This window comes from Atractosteus spatula, chromosome 5 (assembly GCF_055471065.1).
Source record: "Atractosteus spatula isolate fAtrSpa1 chromosome 5, fAtrSpa1.hap1, whole genome shotgun sequence".
In the NCBI taxonomy this organism is placed as follows: domain Eukaryota; kingdom Metazoa; phylum Chordata; class Actinopteri; order Semionotiformes; family Lepisosteidae; genus Atractosteus; species Atractosteus spatula.
In genome coordinates this window covers 10,054,420-10,075,969 of record NC_142710.1, presented here as the reverse complement: position 1 = coordinate 10,075,969, position 21,550 = coordinate 10,054,420, and the positions used below count along the sequence as shown (strand labels likewise).

General features: G+C 49.9%; 1 protein-coding gene across 2 annotated transcripts in view; it reads left to right on the top strand.

Annotated features, from left to right (window-relative positions):
- The window catches only part of LOC148834042 (uncharacterized), a 35,303-nt gene that overhangs the window by 9,865 nt on the left and 3,888 nt on the right, over positions 1-21,550 (top strand). The window contains exons 8-10 of one of the 2 annotated variants that reach the window (XM_088917828.1): positions 3,355-3,387; positions 3,830-3,856; positions 7,915-8,738. In XM_088917828.1, the coding sequence (XP_088773954.1) occupies positions 3,355-3,387; positions 3,830-3,856; positions 7,915-8,486 (632 nt within the window). In that variant the 3' untranslated portion in view covers positions 8,487-8,738. Of the gene's footprint in view, positions 1-3,354; positions 3,388-3,829; positions 3,857-7,914; positions 8,739-21,550 lie in introns of those variants that run through there. The other variant, XM_088917827.1, reaches the window with a different exon arrangement.

The window sequence follows — 21,550 nt, the reverse complement described above, 5'->3', positions numbered from 1 at the left end:
TCTCTCTCTTACTCTGGGCTCTCCTGCAGCTTGTTGTCCTCTGTCTCTCTCTCTCTCTTACTCTGGGCTCTCCTGCAGCTTATTGTCCTCTGTCTCTCTCTTACTCTGGGCTCTCCTACAGCTTGTTGTCCTCTGTCTCTCTCTCTCTTACTCTGGGCTCTCCTGCAGCTTGTTGTCCTCTGTCTCTCTCTCTCTTACTCTGGGCTCTCCTGCAGCTTGTTGTCCTCTGTGTCTCTCTCTTACTCTGGGCTCTCCTGCAGCATGTTGTCCTCTCTCTCTCTCTCTCTTACTCTGGGCTCTCCTGCAGCTTGTTGTCCTCTGTCTCTCTCTCTTACTCTGGGCTCTCCTGCAGCTTGTTGTCCTCTGTCTCTCTCTCTCTTACTCTGGGCTCTCCTGCAGTTTGTTTTCCTCTGTCTCTCTCTCTTTTACTCTGGGCTCTCCTGCAGCTTGTTGTCCTCTGTGTCTCTCTCTTACTCTGGGCTCTCCTGCAGCTTGTTGTCCTCTGTGTCTCTCTCTTACTCTGGGCTCTCCTGCAGCTTGTTGTCCTCTGTCTCTCTCTCTCTTACTCTGGGCTCTCCTGCAGCTTGTTGTCCTCTGTCTCTCTCTCTCACTCTGGGCTCTCCTGCAGCTTGTTGTCCTCTGTCTCTCTTTCTTACTCTGGGCTCTCCTGCAGCTTGTTGTCCTCTGTCTCTCTCTCTCTCTCTTACTCTGGGCTCTCCTGCAGCTTGTTTTCCTCTGTCTCTCTCTCTCTTACTCTGGGTTTTAAAAAAATATCTTCCCATTCCATGTTTAAAAACCAGTTTCCAATCTGAAAATGACATAAACTAGATTTGACCCCCTGTAAACCAGTCCTTGTACCTGGGGACAATTTTTGCTGCCTGTACCTGTTTAACTACCGTATGTCTCCTAACAGCAGTGCCCTTTTTCAGATTACCGTACGTCTTGTAAGACTGGGCCAAAACACAGAACACACAACAAACCCCATTTTTCTCTGTTTTATATCCTGATTTACAGGAGGATGTATTAAGTAAGAAAAGTTTATTTTCATCTGGGCATGAATGTTTTTCCCCATATGCACCCCAGTCTCAGTGTGTGTTTCAGTCTGTACAGCCCTGCAGTGTATGAAAGGGGAGTGAAGGCAGGTCTGGTCAGGATTGTCTGAAGGCACAAGAGAAGCACTGTCTCTCTTATAGGGCTTTAAAGCTGGTGCTAAATCCTTGGAAGTAGGGTGAGGGCTTTTTGCAATATAAGGATTATTTTTGTGTTTTTCTCCATGGTAAGGATTGTTTTTCTTTTTGTACAGTTTGTGGCCTTATTCATCTTGTTTGGTGTTTCTTCCCTCTTTTGCATTGCTTTTCCAGGGAAACTGTAGCTAAACTTTGTCTTTTTCCCACTGTGCTGCGCTAGGAAATCAGACCCTTCCCACTGCGCTCCCTGAGGCTGTGATTGATCTGGGGAATAAATCTGAGAGCTGTGAGCTCTACTGAGACAGGCTGCAGTGATGGGGGTTCAGTAAGAGACTCAGTGGGGTGTTTGTCTCAGAATAGATCAGTCATTTCAACATCAGCTCATTAATCACTACTGTCAGTAGAGATTGGGGTTTTTACCTCAGATTTTGGTGTTTCTTTACAGGGCAGGGGGAGTAAATTTAGCTTCTGTGTTTCCATATCAGACAGGTCTTTATCTCCTTAGTGTGACACAGTGACTGTGTGTCTAAGAATCGATGTGTGAAGAAAACTACTATAACAGTTGGGGATATGTAATTTGAATTGAGGGACTATTCCTAGGCCTAGAGTAATACAATAAATAATGTATTTCCTACCAAAATAAGAAGTTCAGTTACTCATGCCAGCACTGTGAAAGGAAGGAGCAGTAGAGTATTGAGCTGAGAATTGCCCTCCTCTCAGGACAGGGGGTAATTAATTCTGATCTCTCTTTACTGACAGTGTTTCAGTGACATGAAGTCAGTCAGTGTCTCTGTGGCCTGTTTTCCTCAGAGCAGCTCAGACATGTCAGAGTCAGGTGCTCGTGGTTAGTTTAAGAGGGGTATTTACTGGGGCTGTAGGGCTCTCTTACTGGCCAGGGGTAATAACTTTGGGGTCTTTCTCTTCAGCCCAGCTGGTGTTCTCACATGGTCCTGGTCATTAAGAGACCCAGTGGTGTGTTTCACTAAGAATGACACTGGAGTGTCAATATTATTTCACTAGTCCCACCAGAGTGAGTGTGAGAGAGGTTTAAAAAGAAAGGGGAGCAAAAACCTGTTTAAAAACATAATGGAAGAGATTCTATTAAAAAACAAACAAGGAAACGGAATACTGGAAGTTACAAATGAGGTTTAATTCTATGAAATGCATGAAGACTTCAAAGGTGAAATGTTGCATATTTTGCTGTCTTACATTACTTTGCAGCATAGAATTAGCTTCTTCTTTTTCTTTTGCAACCTGCAACAGCTTATACAGCTCTCCCACTCTACACAAATAAGTAGAAGATTATGTTTGAAATATTTGACATATTTCCCACACCATAAACCCATTCACTTTCCTTAAAGGACATTTTTCTCATCATAAATAATAGCTTGCATCTTGTTTTACATTCAGGTTTTTCTGAAATATTCTGTGTTTGGGATAGCAGATGTTTTAATGTATTAAAATTAGGTACAATTACCATTTTTTGTAAGATACTATATATCATTTATTTATATTCTACACATGTGTACGATGGATGAGGTTGTCTGAGATGTCTTGATGAATGCATGAGCCATACACAAAAACACAAAAGCGCACTGTCTGTGTGTCAGTCTTCCTGGATCAGGCCTGGTGTAGATGTGCTCACCATCGAGTGTAACTGGTCATCTCTCACTGTCCAGCTGATGTCCAGAGATCAGGCAGTGTGACCAGTGAGCAGGACATCTCTGTATCTCAGTCAGTGATACTGGTCACTGTGGGGACAGGTCACTCAGGCTGTCTGAGAATTGCCAACACTTTCACTCATCTGACTGAACAAGGAACAGTTTTCAGTATCAATGATTGGTCTTTAAATGTGAAATATTCCTCACTGTTGTTAACAGCAGACTGTTTATTTCTCATCTCTCAGTGGCTCAAGCACCAGACTCCAGGGTGTCCTGTGATGTGTCTGTGTGTCTTATTGCCTTGTGCTGCTCAGTCTTATTGAGTGAGACTCCAGTCTTACAGCCACTGCTGCTCACACTCACTGACACTCTGATCCACACTGCAGTGGAGACTGGGGATCCTAAAATGGACTGACTGCAGACTGTAGGATAAACTCTGGTATAATAACAGGTATGAAGCAAGAAAGGTCTTTAATACAATAAAGATCTACTCTCTCTTTCTATAGATGCTGTGAAGCGAGCTCCTATCCCTAAATCACGTATGTACACTGTGTGAAACTCTGCTATCTGAAAGCACTGACTGTACTGACATCTTATTACCAGTGTGTGTCCGTGATTAACAGTGTCTGTATCTCTGTGTTCCAGTGTGTGACTGTGATTAACAGTGTCTGTATCTCTGTGTCCCAGTGTGTCACTGTGATTAACAGTGTCTGTATCTCTGTGTTCCAGTGTGTGACTGTGGTTAACAGTGTCTGTATCTCTGTGATCCAGTGTGTGTCTGTGATTAACAGTGTCTGTGTCTCTGTGTTCCAGTGTGTGACTGTGATTAACAGTGTCTGTATCTCTGTGGTCCAGTGTGAGACTGTGATTAACACTGTCTGTATCTCTGTGTTCCAGTGTGTGTATGTGATTAACAGTGTCTGTATCTCTGTGCTCCAGTGTGTATCTGTTATTAACAGTGTCTGTATCTTTGTGTTTCAGAATGGCAGTGGATCTGCAGTGCTGCAGGTAGGTCTGTCTCCTCTTGCTTACACAGGGGCTGTTTTAAGCCCTCGTGTCAGAGGTTCTTGAATACACTCTCAGACGATCTCTTTAGTGTTAATTGGTTGTTCCTGGTAGGTAAATAGAAGATGTATTTCAGTGTCACGTCTGTAATGTAGTACATGAAATCCTATTGGGATCCTTAAGAGATCTTCACCTAGTGGCCAGTAGAAAGTTCTTCCAGAGGGGCTGAAGGTGTTCCAAAACTCGTTCTACCCAAAGGCCATGTCCTTTGAGCTCTGCTCACTCCTTTGTCAGTGTCACTCCTTCGTGAGCGTCTTCAGGCTGAATTTTGCAGAGCCTGTGACCCTGGATTTTGAGAATAAATGTGAAATATCAGAGGAATCAGGAGCAGAGCCAGTAACAATCAGCTGTCCAAATCCTAGGGTACATGACCGTTATACATGAACAAAATGACAGCAACATCTTCACCTTTTGTAGTACAGAAAATCTAAAAAATACAGTCTCTGCTCATTTCTCTTGTAATCTTTCTGTTGGTGTCGGTCATCGTCCTCTGTGTCTCTCTCTTACTCTGGGCTCTCCTGCAGCTTGTTGTCCTCTGTGTCTCTCTCTTACTCTTTGCTCACCTGCAGCATGTTGTCCTCTGTCTCTCTCTCTTACTCTGGGCTCTCCTGCAGCTTGTTGTCCTCTGTCTCTCTCTCTCTTACTCTGGGCTCTCCTGCAGCTTGTTGTCCTCTGTCTCTCTCTCTTACTCTGGGCTTTCCTGCAGCTTGCTGTCCTCTCTTACTCTGGGTTTTAAAAAAATATCTTCCCATTCCATGTTTAAAAACCAGTTTCCTATCTGAAAATGACATAAACTAGATTTGAATCCCTGTAAACGCATCCTTGTACCTGGGGACAATTTTTGCTGCCTGCACCTGTTTAACTACCGTATGTCTCCTAACAGCAGTGCCCTTTTCAGATTACCGTACGTCTTGTAAGACTGGGCCAAAACACAGAACATACAACAAACCCCATTTTTCTCTTTTTATATATCCTGATTTACAGGAGGATGTATTAAGTAAGAAAAGTTTATTTTCATCTGGGTATGAATGTTTTTCCCCATATGCACCCAGTCTCAGTGTGTGTTTCAGTCTGTACAGCCCTGCAGTGTATGAAAGGGGAGTGAAGGCAGGTCTGGTCAGGCCTGTCTGAAGGCACAAGAGAAGCACTGTCTCTCTTATAGGGCTTTAAAGCTGGTGCTAAATCCTTGGAAGTAGGGTGAGGGTTTTTTGCAATATAAGGATTATTTTTTGTGTTTTTCTCCATGGTAAGGATTGTTTTTATTTTTGTACAGTTTGTGGCCTTATTCATCTTGTTTGGTGTTTCTTCCCTCTTTTGCATTGCTTTTCCAGGGAAACTGTAGCTACACTTTGTCTTTTTCCCACTGTGCTGCGCTAGGAAATCAGAGCCTTCCCACTGCGCTCCCTGAGGCTGTGATTGATCTGGGAATAAATCTGAGAGCTGTGAGCTCTACTGAGACAGGCTGCAGTGATGGGGGTTCAGTAAGAGACTCATTGGGGTGTTTGTCTCAGAATAGATCAGTCATTTCAACATCAGCTCATTAATCACTACTGTCAGTAGAGATTGGGGTTTTTACCTCAGATTTGGGTGTTTCTTTACAGGGCAGGGGGAGTAAATTTAGCTTCTGTGTTTCCATATCAGACAGGTCTTTATCTCCTTAGTGTGACACAGTGACTGTGTGTCTAAGAATCTATGTGTGAAGAAAACTACTATAACAGTTGGGGATATGTAATTTGAATTGAGGGACTATTCCTAGGCCAAGAGTAATACAATAAATAATGTATTTCCTGCCAAAATAAGAAGTTCAGTTACTCATGCCAGCATTGTGAAAGGAAGGAGCAGTAGAGTATTGAGCTGAGAATTGCCCTCCTCTCAGGACAGGGGGTAATTAATTCTGATCTCTCTTTACTGACAGTGTTTCAGTGACATGAAGTCAGTCAGTGTCTCTGTGGCCTGTTTTCCTCAGAGTCAGGTGCTCATGGTTAGTTTAAGAGGGGTATTTACTGGGGCTGTAGGGCTCCTCTTACTGGCCAGGGGTAATAACTTTGGGGTCTTTCTCTTCAGCCCAGCTGGTGTTCTCACATGGTCCTGGTCATTAAGAGACCCAGTGGTGTGTTTCACTAAGAATGACACTGGAGTGTCAATATTATTTCACTAGTCCCACCAGAGTGAGTGTGTATTGGGGTGTTTGCCTGCGATATTGGGGACCTCGTTTCAAACAGGAGTGATCTAGAGGGTGTCTGTGTTTCCAGACTGATAGACTCTCCTGTGGAGTAAGTCAGTGTTTGACACTGTGTCCTGTTCTACACAGAATAAGTGTGAAATATCAGTGGAAGATGTTGTCATGATGGCTTCAGAGTTGCAGTGTCCAGAAGAGGGCGACCTCTCTCATCACTGAAATAAAGGCGCTCTGAGCCCAGAAATGAATTCAGGTATTAATAATAATTGCTTACACTTATATAGCGCTTTACAGGTAATGGGGATCCCCTCCACCCCCACCAGTGTGTAGCCCCACCTGGATGATGCGACTGCAGCCATAGTGTGCCAGAACACTCCCCACACACCAGCTCTCATTGGGAAGGAGAGCAGAGTGATGAAGCCAGTTCAGAGAGGAGGGTTATTAGGAGGCCATGATGGGTAAAAGCCAGGGGGAAATTTGGCCAGGACACCAGGGTTAAACCCCTACTCTTCTCAAGAAACACCCTGAGATTTTTAATGACCACACAGGACCTTGGTTTTAAGTCTTATCCACAGGACAGCACCTGTTTACAGTATCATGTCCCCATTGATATACTGGGGAATTAGGACCCACATAGACTGCAGGGTGAGCGCCCCCTATTGGCCCCACTCACACCTCTTCCAGCAGCAGCCTTAGTTTTTCCCAGGAGTCTCCCATCCAGGTACTGACCAGGCTCACACCTGCTGAGCTGCAGTGGGCTGCCAGTTGTGAGTTGCAGGGTGATATGGCTGCTGGTGTTTTTATAAATTCATGTAGGTGACTGTGTCAGCCTTTCTAGGCTCCAGGAGTCAAAAAATAAGAGCTGATAAGAATATCTTTGATCTTCACTAGATTGACAGGCAGACAGGCAAAGGGGAGTATTTACTCAGTATTAAGTATTAAGAGTTTACACTGAAGTATTAAGTACGAGGAGAGTATTAAGTCAGTATTCATTAGTCATGCGAATTAAGCTTCTTGAATCGATTAAAACCCCCATTCGCTCTGGGCATGAATAAGCCCCGCCCCCGTCTCTCAGTGGTCAGAGATCACTGATTGACAGCTGGTGTCTCCTATCAGAGAGGCGGACAGTGAACACGAGCAGTCTGAAGTCAGTATGAGCGCCTCTGTTTCTCTCGTCTTTCTCTCCGGGTTTCTGGATGTGTTATTTCTGCTTTAAATTGAACACTTTGGATATTTCTTGGCATTTTCAAAGTAAGTGGGAAGGCTTTCTTATATCTCAGCAAGGTTTTGCTTTTTCCATTATATTTTTTTTCTGTAACAAACGAGCATTATGCAGTCTTTGAATTCAGCACTTTTTTATTCTGCGTCGTCTGGAAAATGGTCTCAGAGAAGATGAACGAGCTGCTGAACTGGGATTTGAAATAAACCGGTTTAACAGACAGGCTGTCCAGTTTCTTACAGTATACAGGTCGTTGTGGTGGGTTGTGAAGTGTTTGAAAGCGAGTGGTCGGGCTGTAGTTTCTCCTGCAGTCCGGTCGGTCCTGTGTTTATTAATAATGTCGTTTAAAAAAATAAAGTTTCATCGCTGTGAAAAAAGTGTTTAATGTTTGTATTTAGAGGATATTGGGATCACTCCCATGTGTAACACTAGTGAAACAGTGAAGAAGATGTCGTTTCTCTGGAAGGGAAGAGCAGTCATTAGTAACTGACTGGTGTTTCTCTCTCGGTGTGTTTGGGGACAAAGACATTTCACAGTCTGATGGAGTTGAGTTGGACTGTGATCGGCAGGAGCCTGTTGTGATGTTTGTGTTTTATTCTCCAGCTGCTGTGACTCTGGACCCTGATACAGCTCATTGTTGGCTCAGCCTGTCTGAGGATGGGAAGAGAGTGAGACTGGGACAGAGGAAGAGAGTGAGACTGGGACAGAGGAAGAGTCTCTCTGACAAGCCTCACAGATTTGATCAGACTCTCTGTGTCGTGAGCAGGGAGGCCTTCACCTCAGGGAGACACTACTGGGAGGTGGAGGTGAATGGCAGGTGGAGAATAGGAGTGACCAGAGAGTCTGCAGAGAGGAAAGGGAGGTTCAGCTTCTCTCCCCAGCGGGGTTACTGGTGTCTGAGCTCTTACTGGTCTGATTTCTCTGCTCTCACTTCCCCTGTGACCCATCTCCCCCTCAGTCTGAAGCCCAGGAAGCTGGGGGTGTGTGTGGATATTGAGGAGAGGAAGGTCTCCTTTTACACAGTGGAGTCCAGAGCTCATCTCTACACTTTCACTCATATGGTCTTCCCTCAGGGGGAGAAGATCTATCCTGTCTTCTGGACCTGGGATTCACAGAAAGACCTTGAGCTGCTGCCTGCTGTCAGTGTGGAGATTAAACCCGTCACTGACTCATGAACACAGGCTGACTCTCTCCCAGCTCTCTGGCCACTGCTCACACTGGGAGACGGGTTTACTGTCAGGTAGTGAGGTGAGGTCAGAAATATCATAGTAATTATAGAAATTATGATGTTGTGTCGTGTTTAAATGCATTATATTATTTTTTTGAAATTAAACGGGGGAAAATAACATGTACGAGAGAGGGAGATATACCTCGCTACCAGCCTGCTGTACTCCTGACTTGTAAATATCTCTGGAAACCCTGCTGTGTTTTTTCCCATTTTTAAGAAAATAAACTTTTAAAAATGAAATCCCGCGTGAGTCTCTCCTGCGCGCGCCGGTGACCGTGAAGCTGCCAGAACGGGGAGGGACCCGCTGACGTCACCACAGCCAGGAGGAATAGGGACTGTGACGCAGACAGGAAGTGGCTCAGGGTGGTTATGGGAGTTGTAGTTTATCACCAGCGCTGTGTCTGTGAGCAGCTCCAGACCCTGACAGACTAGTACACGGCTCCTCTTAGAGTTACGTTTAATGTTTAAATAAAATCAGTTTTATTTGATCTGTGTCTCAGGGGAAAGTGCGGTGTGGACGCGCTGTGCCCGTTACTCCCTTTTCCTGCTCTTTTCTTTATTTTAGTTCCCAATAAATCGAGATAATCGCCCGGTGAAAGCTCTGTTTTCCTTCATATTGTAACGCATACGGCCATCAGGGTGTGTAAGAGCCGGCTTACCAGAGCGGTGACGTCGCCGCCCTTCCCTGTGATCGCAGGACCACAGCTACTGGGCTGTACAGAGATCTCTCTTTGGCTCACCGGGCTGGGTCCCTGTTGAGTGACGCAGGAGTCCTGGGTTCGACCCCCTGATGGTGAGGGGTTGACCTGATGCGGCAAGGGTGCCCGCCTGAACCCCGAAGCGTTACAATATGAAAGCCCAGAACCCTAAACCGAACCCAGGATTTTACATCTGTTTGGTGGCAGCGGCGAGTTTTTTTCTTCACGGACAGAAACTTGGGCTCCGTGTCAGTCTTGTCTTCCGTCCTGCCGTTTGGACATTTCATGTGGACGATTCTCTGTCCACAGAGGGACTGTGTCGTGAGAGGTAGTTTTGACACACTCCCTTGTGCGCTGGTTAGTGTGGTAATTGTGAGACGCTCCCTAGAGCAGGCGAGTTAGTAGATGGCTGAGCTGCTAAATAACTGTTCATGTAAACAGTGAAGTTAAACGCTTTCCTGGTGTTGTGTTCAGACTTGTTTAATCTATATAAACCAGGGTGCCCAATCAGTCGATCGCGGAGTGCTTGCCAGTCAATCGATCGCAAGAATGTTTGGCAAAAAACAAATGGGCTATTTATTTACTTTTTTCGATAGCCTTAAATTTCATTCAGATCTGTCCATGTCATGTCATACACTTGACTGCCCTGGTGTGTGTTTCACCCTTGTCGAAAGGGTTGTACAAGTCTCTTCCCTGAGTGCTGGCTGACACTGAAGAAAGGCTGCAGGAGCTCTGTAATGAGGAGCTGTGTGTGCGCTGCCCAAGATCGCTCTCTGGGTTATTGCTGCACAAACCGCGGTGTGTAAAACACTTAGCTGCAGCAGTGTGGGTGTTTAAATGCTCTTGGCTCGTGAACAGCACTCCCCTATCCCAGTGCACTGCCTGTCTCATAGCGCCACATTCAATTAAACCACGAGAGACAGATCCACAAAGCTGTGTCGGTCTTCTGTGTAAAATATCGGTGTGTAAAAATTCTCTCTGAATCTGGACTGTAATTAACACTGTAAACATCACGTTTGTTTAAAATCAGGTGAGTGTAAATCTGCTGTGTTATTGTCGAGCTGTGGAAGAAGACAAGAAACATATTTCTGAACCTTGTAGGTTTAATTCAGTGTGATGTGTTTAGTACTGCAGAGATCAATGACAATGTATGTATAGAAAAAGGTGAGTGTGAATCTGGTATGTTATCGTCCATCTGTAAAAGGAGACAGGAAACCCTGCTATACTGTAGTTCAGAGTCATTTGTTTTCTCCGGTTTTCATAACCTTCGCTTATTAAAATGCCTATTTTTGAGACCACAATTTTTCAGATGTCAATAACTTTGCGAAAATGACACAAAGTCTTCAAATCACACGCGTTTAAGAGATCGCGATTTGTGAAAATTGCAGCAGCTTTTATTTAAACAACATACTGGGGCATTAGGACCCATATGAGCCACAGGGTGAGCGCCCCCTGCTGGCCCCACTCACACCTCTTCCAGCTGCAGCCTTAGTTTGTCCCAGGACTCTCCCCTCCAGGTACTGACAGGCTCACACTGCTGGGCTCCAGTGGGCTGCCAGCTGTGAGCTGCAGGGTGACATGGCTGCTGGCCTGCATGATGTAGCGCTGGATGTTGTAGCAGTGTAGATACAGGTTGGGCTCCAGTGGCCGTTGTCCAGGGTAGCTGTTGTGGTCTAGATGAAAGCTACAGGTGCTGAGGGTCCCCCCTCTGGGCCTGTGACACCTGGGGGTGCTGTTGCCACTGACCATGGTTCTCTCTCTGGTTTCTACCCCAACACGCTTCTCAGGGGTGGTGTTCACCAGTGTGTCCGGCGGCCTGGAAGAGCTGTCCTTCCTGTCCCTCACAACCTTCTTCCACAGGTACCCCAACCTCTCAGTGCAGCGTTAATGTACTGGAGTGTCCAGTCAGTGTGTCTGTATTAACCCCCCTCTCTCTCAGTGCAGTGTTAATGTACTGGAGTGTCTAGTCAGTGTGTCTGTATACACTGTATACACTCTGCTACAGGTATCCATTGTCCTGTAGTGTCCTGTGATATCCAGTGCCCTGTAGTGTCCTGTGATATCTCTCCTCTTTCCACACTCCCTCTCTCCTCTTTCTCTCTTTCCACACTCCCTCTCTCCTCTTTCCTCTCTCTCCACACTGTAAGCAGCTTTACTGGTATTACTGCTGATTTGCAGTGTTGCCAAAGCATATACAATGAACACATCATAGTACATTTACATACAGCATATAGAGCATTACTGAGAGACAGGCTCACTGTTCCTCAGGCTGGGACAGGAGGTCACACACTGTATTATTATTATTGAGAGAAAGGCTCACTGTCTGTTCCTCAGGCTGGGACAGGAGATCACACACTGTATTATTATTATTGAGAGACAGGCTCACTGTTCCTCAGGCTGGGACAGGAGATCACACACTGTATTATTATTATTGAGAGACAGGCTCACTGTTCCTCAGGCTGGGACAGGAGATAACACACTGTATTTTTATTATTGAGAGAAGGGCTCACTGTCTGTTCCTCAGGCTGGGACAGGAGATCACACACTGTATTATTATTTCTAAGAGACGGGCTCACTATCTGTTCCTCAGGCTGGGACAGGAGATCACAAACTGTATTATTATTATTGAGAGACCGGCTCACTGTCTGTTCCTCAGGCTGGGACAGGAGATCACACACTGTATTATTATTTTTGAGAGACAGGCTCACTGTTCCTCAGGCTGGGACAGGAGATCACACACTGTATTATTATTATTGAGGGATGGGCTCACTGTCTGTTCCTCAGGCTGGGACAGGAGATCACACACTGTATTATTATTTCTGAGAGACGGGCTCACTGTCTGTTCCTCAGGCTGGGACAGGAGATCACAAACTGTATTATTATTATTGAGAGACCGGCTCACTGTCTGTTCCTCAGGCTGGGACAGGAGATCACACACTGTATTATTATTTTTGAGAGACAGGCTCACTGTTCCTCAGGCTGGGACAGGAGATCACACACTGTATTATTATTATTGAGGGATGGGCTCACTGTCTGTTCCTCAGGCTGGGACAGGAGATCACACACTGTATTTTTATTATTGAGAGACGGGCTCACTGTCTGTTCCTCAGGCTGGGACAGGAGATCACACACTGTATTATTATTGAGAGTCGGGCTCACTGTCTGTTCCTCAGGCTGGGACAGGAGATCACACACTGTATTATTATTATTGAGAGATGGGCTCACTGTCTGTTCCTCAGGCTGGGACAGGAGATCACACACTGTATTATTATTATTGAGAGACGGGCTCACTGTCTGTTCCTCAGGCTGGGACAGGAGATCAAACACTGTATTATTATTTCTGAGAGACAGGCTCCCTGTCTGTTCCTCAGGCTGGGTCAGGAGATCACACACTGTATTATTATTATTGAGAGACGGGCTCACTGTCTGTTCCTCAGGCTGGGACAGGAGATCACACACTGTATTATTATTATTGAGAGACGGGCTCACTGTCTGTTCCTCAGGCTGGGACAGGAGATCACACACTGTTTTATTATTATTGAGAGACAGGCTCACTGTCTGTTCCTCAGGCTGGGACAGGAGATCACACACTGTAGTAAGGAGAAGCAACACCTTCCATCAAACTTTTTGACAGGTGCCACGCCCCCCTTTTTCAACCAACGTGCGTCCGTTATGTGTTGGATGTCCCGCCCCCTTCTGAGCCAATGGTCTGTCGTTCTGAGTTGTGATGTCCCGCCCCCGCCTTCCCAAGTGGTCCGGCGTCTCTGGGTCCAAATTTCCACCTTCGCGGCCCCCTCGTGTCCGAAATATGTGCACACAAGTGTGTATTTGCGTCAGAGGGTAGGCGATCGTGTCCGCCGTGGGTTTTAGCGCTCTGTATTATACCCCTAGGGGGTCTGGTGATCCCGGGGTGTGAGCCTGGGTCAGACTGGCTGTCTCATCGGCCGGCTTAGCCGAGCTCCGCAGAGAGCCAGGACGCCGGTGCCTGATATGGACGGGCAGGGGCAGGCCGACGTGGTGGACAGGGGAGAGAGACTACTCCGAGTTCAACGGCGGTCTCCGGGACATCTCCACATGGATAGTCGCGTCGTCTAAATCCGCCGGGGCTGAGCCTCTGGAGGGGCTGAACCCCCAAAGTATACTCTCCAAGAGGGGCGCTCCTCCTACACAACGCCACAAGCGGCCGAGGGGAGAGGAATTTCTTAAGCGGGACCTCCCAAGGTGCTCTCAAACGCGAGAAGACCGGACATCTCGTGCCGGCCAGCGATGTGGGGGCCGGGGCGGTAGAGAGGTTCAGCGGAACTATCAACACAAAAACGTGGAGGCGCCCGCCCCACAGAAACACCTCCCGCTCCACTGGGGTCTTAACTGATCTCGTTTTTTTTTCTTATAAAGTATACTTTATTCCGAAAAAAAAAAACATCTCAGAAAGAAACATCTCACACATATTGATACTCCACGAATAAAAACAACGACGGAACGACGGTGATTATCCGTTATCAATCATTGCAAGTGTGGGTGAATTTGCGCTATTATGAGAGTCCCTCCAAACCCTTCCACTTGCTGTTAAACCATTAATCCCTGTACTGGGTCCATAGTCCTTTCCAGCGCTCCCTCGCCGTGGGGAAACCCCATTTGGCTACGTCGCGCTTCATCCTCCTCCTGAGGTCCGCCAGGATCCTCTCTTCCAGCTCCCTCGCTCCCCACTTGATGTTGTGCCGGATGAGATTGTTCCTTGCGTCCCACAGGCCTTTTTTTGTGAGGGACAGCAGCAGCCACATCAGGAACTGCGTCCCCTTGTCTACTCCGGTAGGTGCCAGCCCCAGCAGAATGTACTGGTAACTGAGCACCGCACCCGTCCCCAAGAGTTGCATAGTGTTGTCCATTCTGCCCCACACCGCCTTGGCGAAGGGGCAGCTCCAGAACACGTGCTCCTGAGTCTCCTCGACGAAACACGTGTCCCGGGGGCAATGCGGGTTCCTGGAGATCGAATGTCTGTAGAGGACCTCTCTGGTAGCCAGTCTCTTGTGTACGGCCATCCAGTTGAGGTCCTTCAGTTCGTTGTCCAGTTCTTTCGGCTGCGTTCTTTCCCAGACTTGTCTGGGAACTCGCAGCCTTTCGTCGGTGACCAGATGCCCCCTCACCTCTTTGTACAGAGCTCTGTGGTTGGTGCAGAGCTCCGGCTGTCTCGTGGCCTCATACCTCCTGCTCCACTTGACAGCGTGGGTGTAGAACTCCGCTCACCTCTCTGCCTTGGGCCCAGTGTTTGACCACTGGACCAAGTGCCTCATCGGGATGGAGAGCCACAGCCTGACAAAGTACTGGTACTTGTGGCCGTTGGGCTCCCGCAGCGCCCGACAGAGGTTGCAGAAGAAGATGCAGTCGAGTTTCAGGGGGAGATGTGGGACATCTCGACCCCCTTCCTCGACCGGCTGACACATCCGGTTCCTTGTGATGCACTCGTACCTGCCGCCCCAGACGAAGCCGAAGATCATCCCTTGCAGCGCTCGTCTGAGTCTGGCCGGCAGCGGGTACACCACCGCCAGGTAAACCAAAGCCGGCAGGACGTCTGCTTTCAGCACCATCACTTTCCCTGTGTAGGACAGCGACCGCGTTTTCCACAGACCCAGCTTCGCGTTCACCCTGGCGATCCTCTCGGTCCAGTTGTTTGTCTCGTTGTCCTGGCTCTGGAAGGAAACCCCCAGTATTTTGAGGGGCTCCGTGCAGAGCTCGAGACCCTCCGGCGCCGTCGTCCTGTGCTTCCAGGGCCCGAAGAACTTCAGTTTGCTCTTTCGGCGGTTGAGCTTCGACCCCGAGGCTCTGGAGTGTTGCTCCATGACCTGCAGGGCCCTCCTCAACCCCCTGTCCGACCTCAGGAACAGCGTCGTGTCGTCGGCGTACTGGGAGATCTTCAGGGTTTCCCCCGCGCCTCTGGGATCTCCAGGCCGTCGATGACAGGGTCCCGTCTCACCGCCTCTGCTAAGGGCTCTGTGAAGAGAACATAGAGAAGGGGTGAAAGGGGGCAGCCCTGTCGTACTCCAGATTCCTGGGGAATGAAATCCCCCTGGTTTCCGTTCACGTTCACTCTGCTGCCCACGTCAGAGTACAGAATCTGAATCCAGCGGCTGAAACTCTCTCTGAAACCGAAGCGTTCCAGCACCTTGAACAGATAGCTGTGGTTCACTCTGTCGAAGGCTTTCTCCTGGTCCAGGCTGACCACCATCATGGGCACGTTCCGGTCCTCGGCCCAGGCGATGGCGTCTCTGGTCAGCTGGAGGTTCCAGCTGACGGATCGCCCCTCCACCCCGCACGTCTGGTCGCTGTGGATGATGTGGGAGAGGGCGGTTCTCAGTCTGCCGGTCAGGACCTTGGACAGGATCTTTACGTCCACGCAGAGCATCGTGATCGGCCTCCAGTTTTTGAGGTCAGCGGCGTCTCCTCCCTTGAAGAGCAGGGAGATGACGCCCTCCCTCATGGTGTCTCGGAGTTTCCCTCGGCGGAAGATCTCCTGCGCCACTTCCACCAGATCTGCCGCCAGGGTGTCCCAGAAGCAGGTGTAGAATTCCTTGGGGAGTCCGTCCGGCCCCATCACCTTGCCATTCTCCATGGACAAGAGCGCCGCCTTCAGCTCCTCGGCCGTGATCGGACCCTCCAAGTCCTCCCTCACCTCCTCCGGTACTCGTGCCTTCAGCTCCTCCAGAAAAGCATCGCCTGCCTCCACCTCCGTCTGCTTTTCTGAAAAGAGCTCCGTGTAGAAAGCGGTGGCCGCTTCTACCTTGTTGCTCTCGTCCAGCACTTCCTCTCCATCTCCCCCTCTCAGGCTGTGGATCACCCTCTTTTTCTGGGCTCCTCGGACCTGATTGAAGAAATAGGAGGAACAGGTTTCATTATTCTCATAATGCTCCCTTTGTGCCTTGACCAGGAAAGCCTTGGTTTTCTCGGTGTGCAGTTTGCGGAGCCTCTCCTTCAGGTCCCGTGCCCGGGCTGAATTGAAGGCTCCTCCCCCGTTAGCCGAGCTGTACTCCTCCTCTAGTTGTCTCTGGAGTTGTGCAGCTTCATTCCTCTCCCTGGCCGCCTTCCGTCTGCAGTACGTCTGCGCCAGGGTTCGGGTCCTGTCCTTCACCGACTCCCACCATTCCACCACGGAGCTGTAGCCGTCTCTCAGATCAACCCAGCTCGCGTAGTCTTTCCGGAACAGTGCCCTGAAGTCGTCTTCCTCCAGTATCTCCCGGTTCAGCTTCCAGTACCCACGACCGAATGCCGGCAGGCTGGTGTTAGCCACCACCGTCAAGCGCTCGTGGTGGGAATACCACTCTGGGGACACCGTCGCCGACTCCAGGGAGCAGGTCGTGTGCAGGAAGATGTAGTCCAGGCGGCTGCACACTCCCCGGGAGTTCTTCCAGGTCGTTCCGGCGTCGTTAGGGCGGCACCGTCTGAAGCCGTCTACCAGGGAGAACTGCTTGAGTAGCGACTCCAGCTCTGCCGAGCTAGCGTCGCTCCCCTTCTCCCGGTCGACGTTGAAGTCCCCGCCGAGCACCACCTGTCTGTTGGTGGCGCAGCAGCTGGCCAGGTCAGCAAACACTTCCTTCCAGGTAGAGGGTTCCGTCGGAGCATAGACGTTAATTCCTCTCAACTTCTGCCCCCTCCAGTTGATGTCTGCGACCAGGATCCAGCCCTGCACCACCGAGAAGGAGGAAACCAGCGTCATCTCTGTGTTTCCGAGGAGGATTCCCACTCCGGAAGAGTGGACCCCTCCTACGCTCCAGCATGATCCTCCCTTCGTCCATTCCCTGGTGAATGTCAGCTTGTCGCCTTCATCCTTCAGGTGGACCTCCTGTAAGAAACAAACTGAGAAAGACTTTGAGGCCAGATCATGAAAGACTCCCCGTCTTTTCACCGGGTCTCTCAGCCCTCTCACGTTAGTTGTTAGAAAGGTAAGTTTCACAGTCATGATTGAACAAGTGAAAGTTAAACCTCCTCTCTTTGTACTTACAGTGGAAAACTTGGGAGTCTACATCTGGGCACTGTTTAGCCTAGATGTAACTCCTCTCGTTCGGGTCCTGGGGGGAATATGCTGGGCTCCCTCCAGGTCTCGCTGGGGACTGAAAAGTAAACATGCTGGACAGGTCCAGCCCTACCATCAGTCCCGGCTCCAGGGCGGCTTCAAAGTAATCCTCGTCTTCCTCGAGGATACTCTCCGCCACCGCTTCGGGAAGGCTTTTTTCTTCCCTTTCTCCAGGAGTTTCGGGGACCTCCAGTTGCTCCTGGGCCTCAGGGGAGGGGGTTCCGACTTCCCTGGCTGCCTCTTCCTGTTGCTCTTCTAACCCCAGTTCTCCCACACGGCTAGTGAGCGATCTCCGGCCTCCGTCCCACCAGACGACTCCCTTAAGGGCTGGAGAACAGTCTAGGGTGATCTCTGAACTGGCCTCATCACTCTGCTCTCCTCACCACTGAGAGCTGGTGTGTGGGGAGCGTTCTGGCGCACTATGGCTGCCGTCGCATCATCCAGGTGGGGCTGCACACTGGTGGGGGTGGAGGGGATCCCCATTACCTGTGAAGTGCTTTGAGTGGAGTGTCCAGAAAAGCGCTATGTAAGTGTGAGGAATTATGATTATTAAAACCGTCCCAAGTTTTCACTCCAATGTGGGTGACCAGGTGTGGGTGTCCAGAATCAAGGTCCAAGAGTGGACCCCCGGCTCCGAGACCCTCTTACAAACTGCAGGGCCACGCCGCTGACGACACGCAGGGCCCCTTTGACGCAGAAGAGCTACAGCAGGGAAACCGGCTGGCCGAGCGCGTCTCTTTCCGGACCCTGGGCAGACGGCACAATCCGGGGAGGAGTGAGGAAAACAGGGAAAGAGGCAGGCAGGGGGCTGGAGGGAAACAGGGGCGTGTCCACGGTGCGCTGGTGTTCGGGGGAGGTGTGTCCGAGGCAAGCTGTCCACCTCCGGACGTCCGCCTCCGTGTCGCAACACGCAGGACCGAAACACGTTTGACGGGCTTTAACGCCGGCGCGCGCGGCGCTGTCGTGGCGATCCGCGGCGTGGCCGTGACTGCGAAGATCCGCGGATCGATGACAACAGCTCGACTGTTTAAAAAGATGAGCCATGACCTTCCCGCAGTAGAACAAACAGCGGTTTAGATTCTGACGGCGGGGGACCCGGCGTGAAATATTTCCCCTCGCCCCACTTCACGGCACAGAATTTGAACGAGCGCCTCTGAGGGCTTTTTGTTAAAGAAAAAAGCTGCAGCGTCTGACAAGCTCGTCTCCCGATCCTCTGAGAGACCCGACTCGCTGCGTGTCGGCTCAGCCCCCTGTCGCCACAGCCAGTGTCCACCAGGCCGCGCACACGACCTGGCGAAACACAGAGGACTGTCGACAAGGTGCGCTTTCCCCCCACTCAGTGACCCTCCTGTACAACAGGGATCGAGACCTCCTGCCGTCACCGTTCCGGACCGCCCATCAGAGATCGGGCCAACGAACCCACTCGCGGGAGCCGAAGGAGTGACCCTGCAGGAAATCTGCACCGCCAAACAAGCCCACGTCCGCAGGGGAAGCCAGTGACCCCCCAAACCAGGGAGAGAGGCACCGAAGCCAAGCCCCGATCCTGAAGCCGTGGTCGAAGGAGAGAACCAAGAGTCCGTAACCACAAAGCAGCAGAGAGGAATAAGGCATTTTTTTTATTAATACACAAAAATAACAAGTCACAACAAAAACCTCAATCACGTTGCAGAGCGCAGTCCATCCTTATCCTAAACCAAAAAGGGTTTTCCCCCCCTCCTCGGCAGCACGGTAGCCCTGCTGGCTGTGCTCGTATGTACTCATGGAGCTGGTGGCCGAGAGGAGAATGCTGACCAAGCTGACAGCCATCATGAACGACGCCTCTCCTCCGCTTCATGGGACTGTTACTGGGCAGCGGAGCACCTTCAGCCCCAGACTGCTCCAGCTGCTGTGTTCAAGGGAACGTTTCCGCAGGTCTCTCCTCCCGGCGGCTGTCAGGGTGTAAAACGCTGCCCTGGGCGAGGACTGTCAGCCCTTCATCTGCTCGTCTATGGACAGCATGGTGCTCCATTGGACTTTTTGGACACTCAGTCTGTATAAACCTATGCACATTTTGCACATATTTGATTGTTTTTACAGCGACTATGATCAGCACATTTTGCACACACCTGTGTATTTATTCATTGTTATTTATTTTGTTGTCTTTTGTTTTATAACTATTCCAATGTCTGTTTTTGCTTGTCTTTGGCTGGCCTGCTGTAACACATCAATGTCCCCACGGGATCAATAAAGTCTCCTCTATCTATCTATCTCGGCCGCCTGCGCGATTCACCCCTCCCACGGCCGCTGGGACGAGGAACTAGGCGTAGCGCGACAGAGCGGCTCACACCGAGGACCGGCGCTGAGCGGGGAGGGAGGGGGAACCGTGCTGGAGGACCAGGCGGGCCGGGGGTGTGGTGGGGGAGACGCGCTCTGAGACGCGGTCTCGCTGGACTCGGGCTTCTGCCTCTTCCGCTGCTGTGCCTGCCCGTCGGGGGGTGTCGTCTGTGAGGACCCCTGTGCGGCTCTGTGAGAGGGCCGGGGTGTGGCTGGAAGTATCGGCAGCGTTTCAATTCCCCGGGTCGCCGTCTGGGCGAGAACAGCGGGTTATTAAACCGGCCGGAAGACAAACGCAGCTGAACGAAATCGCTCGGCGACAGCTCGTCGGATGATCTCCGGGCGGCCCCATGCGTAGCGTCCATCGCCTGTACCTGCGGGTCAATCTGTCCTCAGATCCAGACTGAAGACCCATGACTGCAGCATAGTCTACTCACAGCTGACATCATAGCCTGTACCTGCGGGTCAATCTGTCCTCAGATCCAGACTGAAGACCCATGACTGCAGCCTAGTCTACTCACAGCTGTCATCATAGCCTGTACCTGCGGGTCAATCTGTCCTCAGATCCAGACTGAAGACCTACTACTGCAGCCTAGTCTACTCACAGCTGACATCATAGCCTGTACCCGCGAGTCGATCTGTCCTCAGATCCAGACTGAAGACCTACTACTGCAGCCTAGTCTACTCACAGCTGACATCATAGCCTGTACCTACGAGTCAATCTGTCCTCAGATCCAGACTGAAACCCATGACTGCAGCCTCGCCTCCTCACACCTTACATTATAGCCTGCTGCAGCCATGGCTGCTGGTGCTGCTGTACAGGCCATTGTGTGTCTCTGTGTTGGCCCACCAGGCAGATACATCTGTTCTGACCAGACTATCCTATTCTCCTCCCCACGTCTGGATGGCACCCAGGCTGGGCACCATCTGAGCTGGATGCTGCATCACTGCCATGGATCCAAGAGGGACATCGTGGATATAGCTATCGTTTAGGAGGATTTACTGGTCCACAGAGATCTGCATGGAGTACTGACACACAGAAGACATGATGGATGGATTAATACCCTCATTCATTTATTTCTTTTTTAATTCTATAATGTTAGCATGCCCAAAGGGGTTGGGCAGCCAGTTGACCTTGGACCCTCAGAGGATTTTTTCTCTCCTTACTGAGGGGTTTGTGGTTCCTCTCCTCCGTTGTCTCCTGGTCTTTTCTGTTCTGTATTCACAACTTGAGGGTCACTTGCTATGTTAAGCACCTGGGGGCAACTTCGTTGTGAAAGGCACTATATAAAAACACCTTGAAATGAATGGAATATTCTGTCAAGATGAACAACACGAGTGCTTGTGCCTAGTGCTCTGCTGCTCTGAAATGATAGATTATACGGTCGCATCGCCGCCGCCGCCGCCGCCAACCTCATTCTCTCAAAGTTATCGCTCTCCGGCTCTACTGCAGCAGCCCTGAGCGTCACACGATGAAGCGGTGCGGACGTCATCTCTATTTAATTTCGTTTGAACTCGTCTAGATCATTCTGAAGTGATTTCGTCATGTGTACCCGTTCTTTTTATCTCGAGATGTTAGATGTTCTCTGGTTTGGATTGTATTTCTTCTGTTACCGTTTATGCAGAAAGTTAAGAAAAAGACCGTTAGTGGTGGTGGTGGCGAGGGCGCAGACCCCCCTGAACCCCAAAGGCGCTATGTTATTATATGGCTCTGTGGCTCAGGCCCTGCGCCTCCTTCAGGTGTGCAGTTCTCAGCTGATGAAAGGAAGAGGAGCTGCTGCCTGAAGAAATTCCTTAACTTCCTTCATGTTGTCCTCAAAGTCAAACTGCAGGCAGCACAGATAAAAAGACCATTACCTTTGCTGACCGCCCTGTCTCTCTCACACCTGAAGATGCTCCACAGCCGGGGCTGGAGGGAAACAGGGGTGTTCGGGG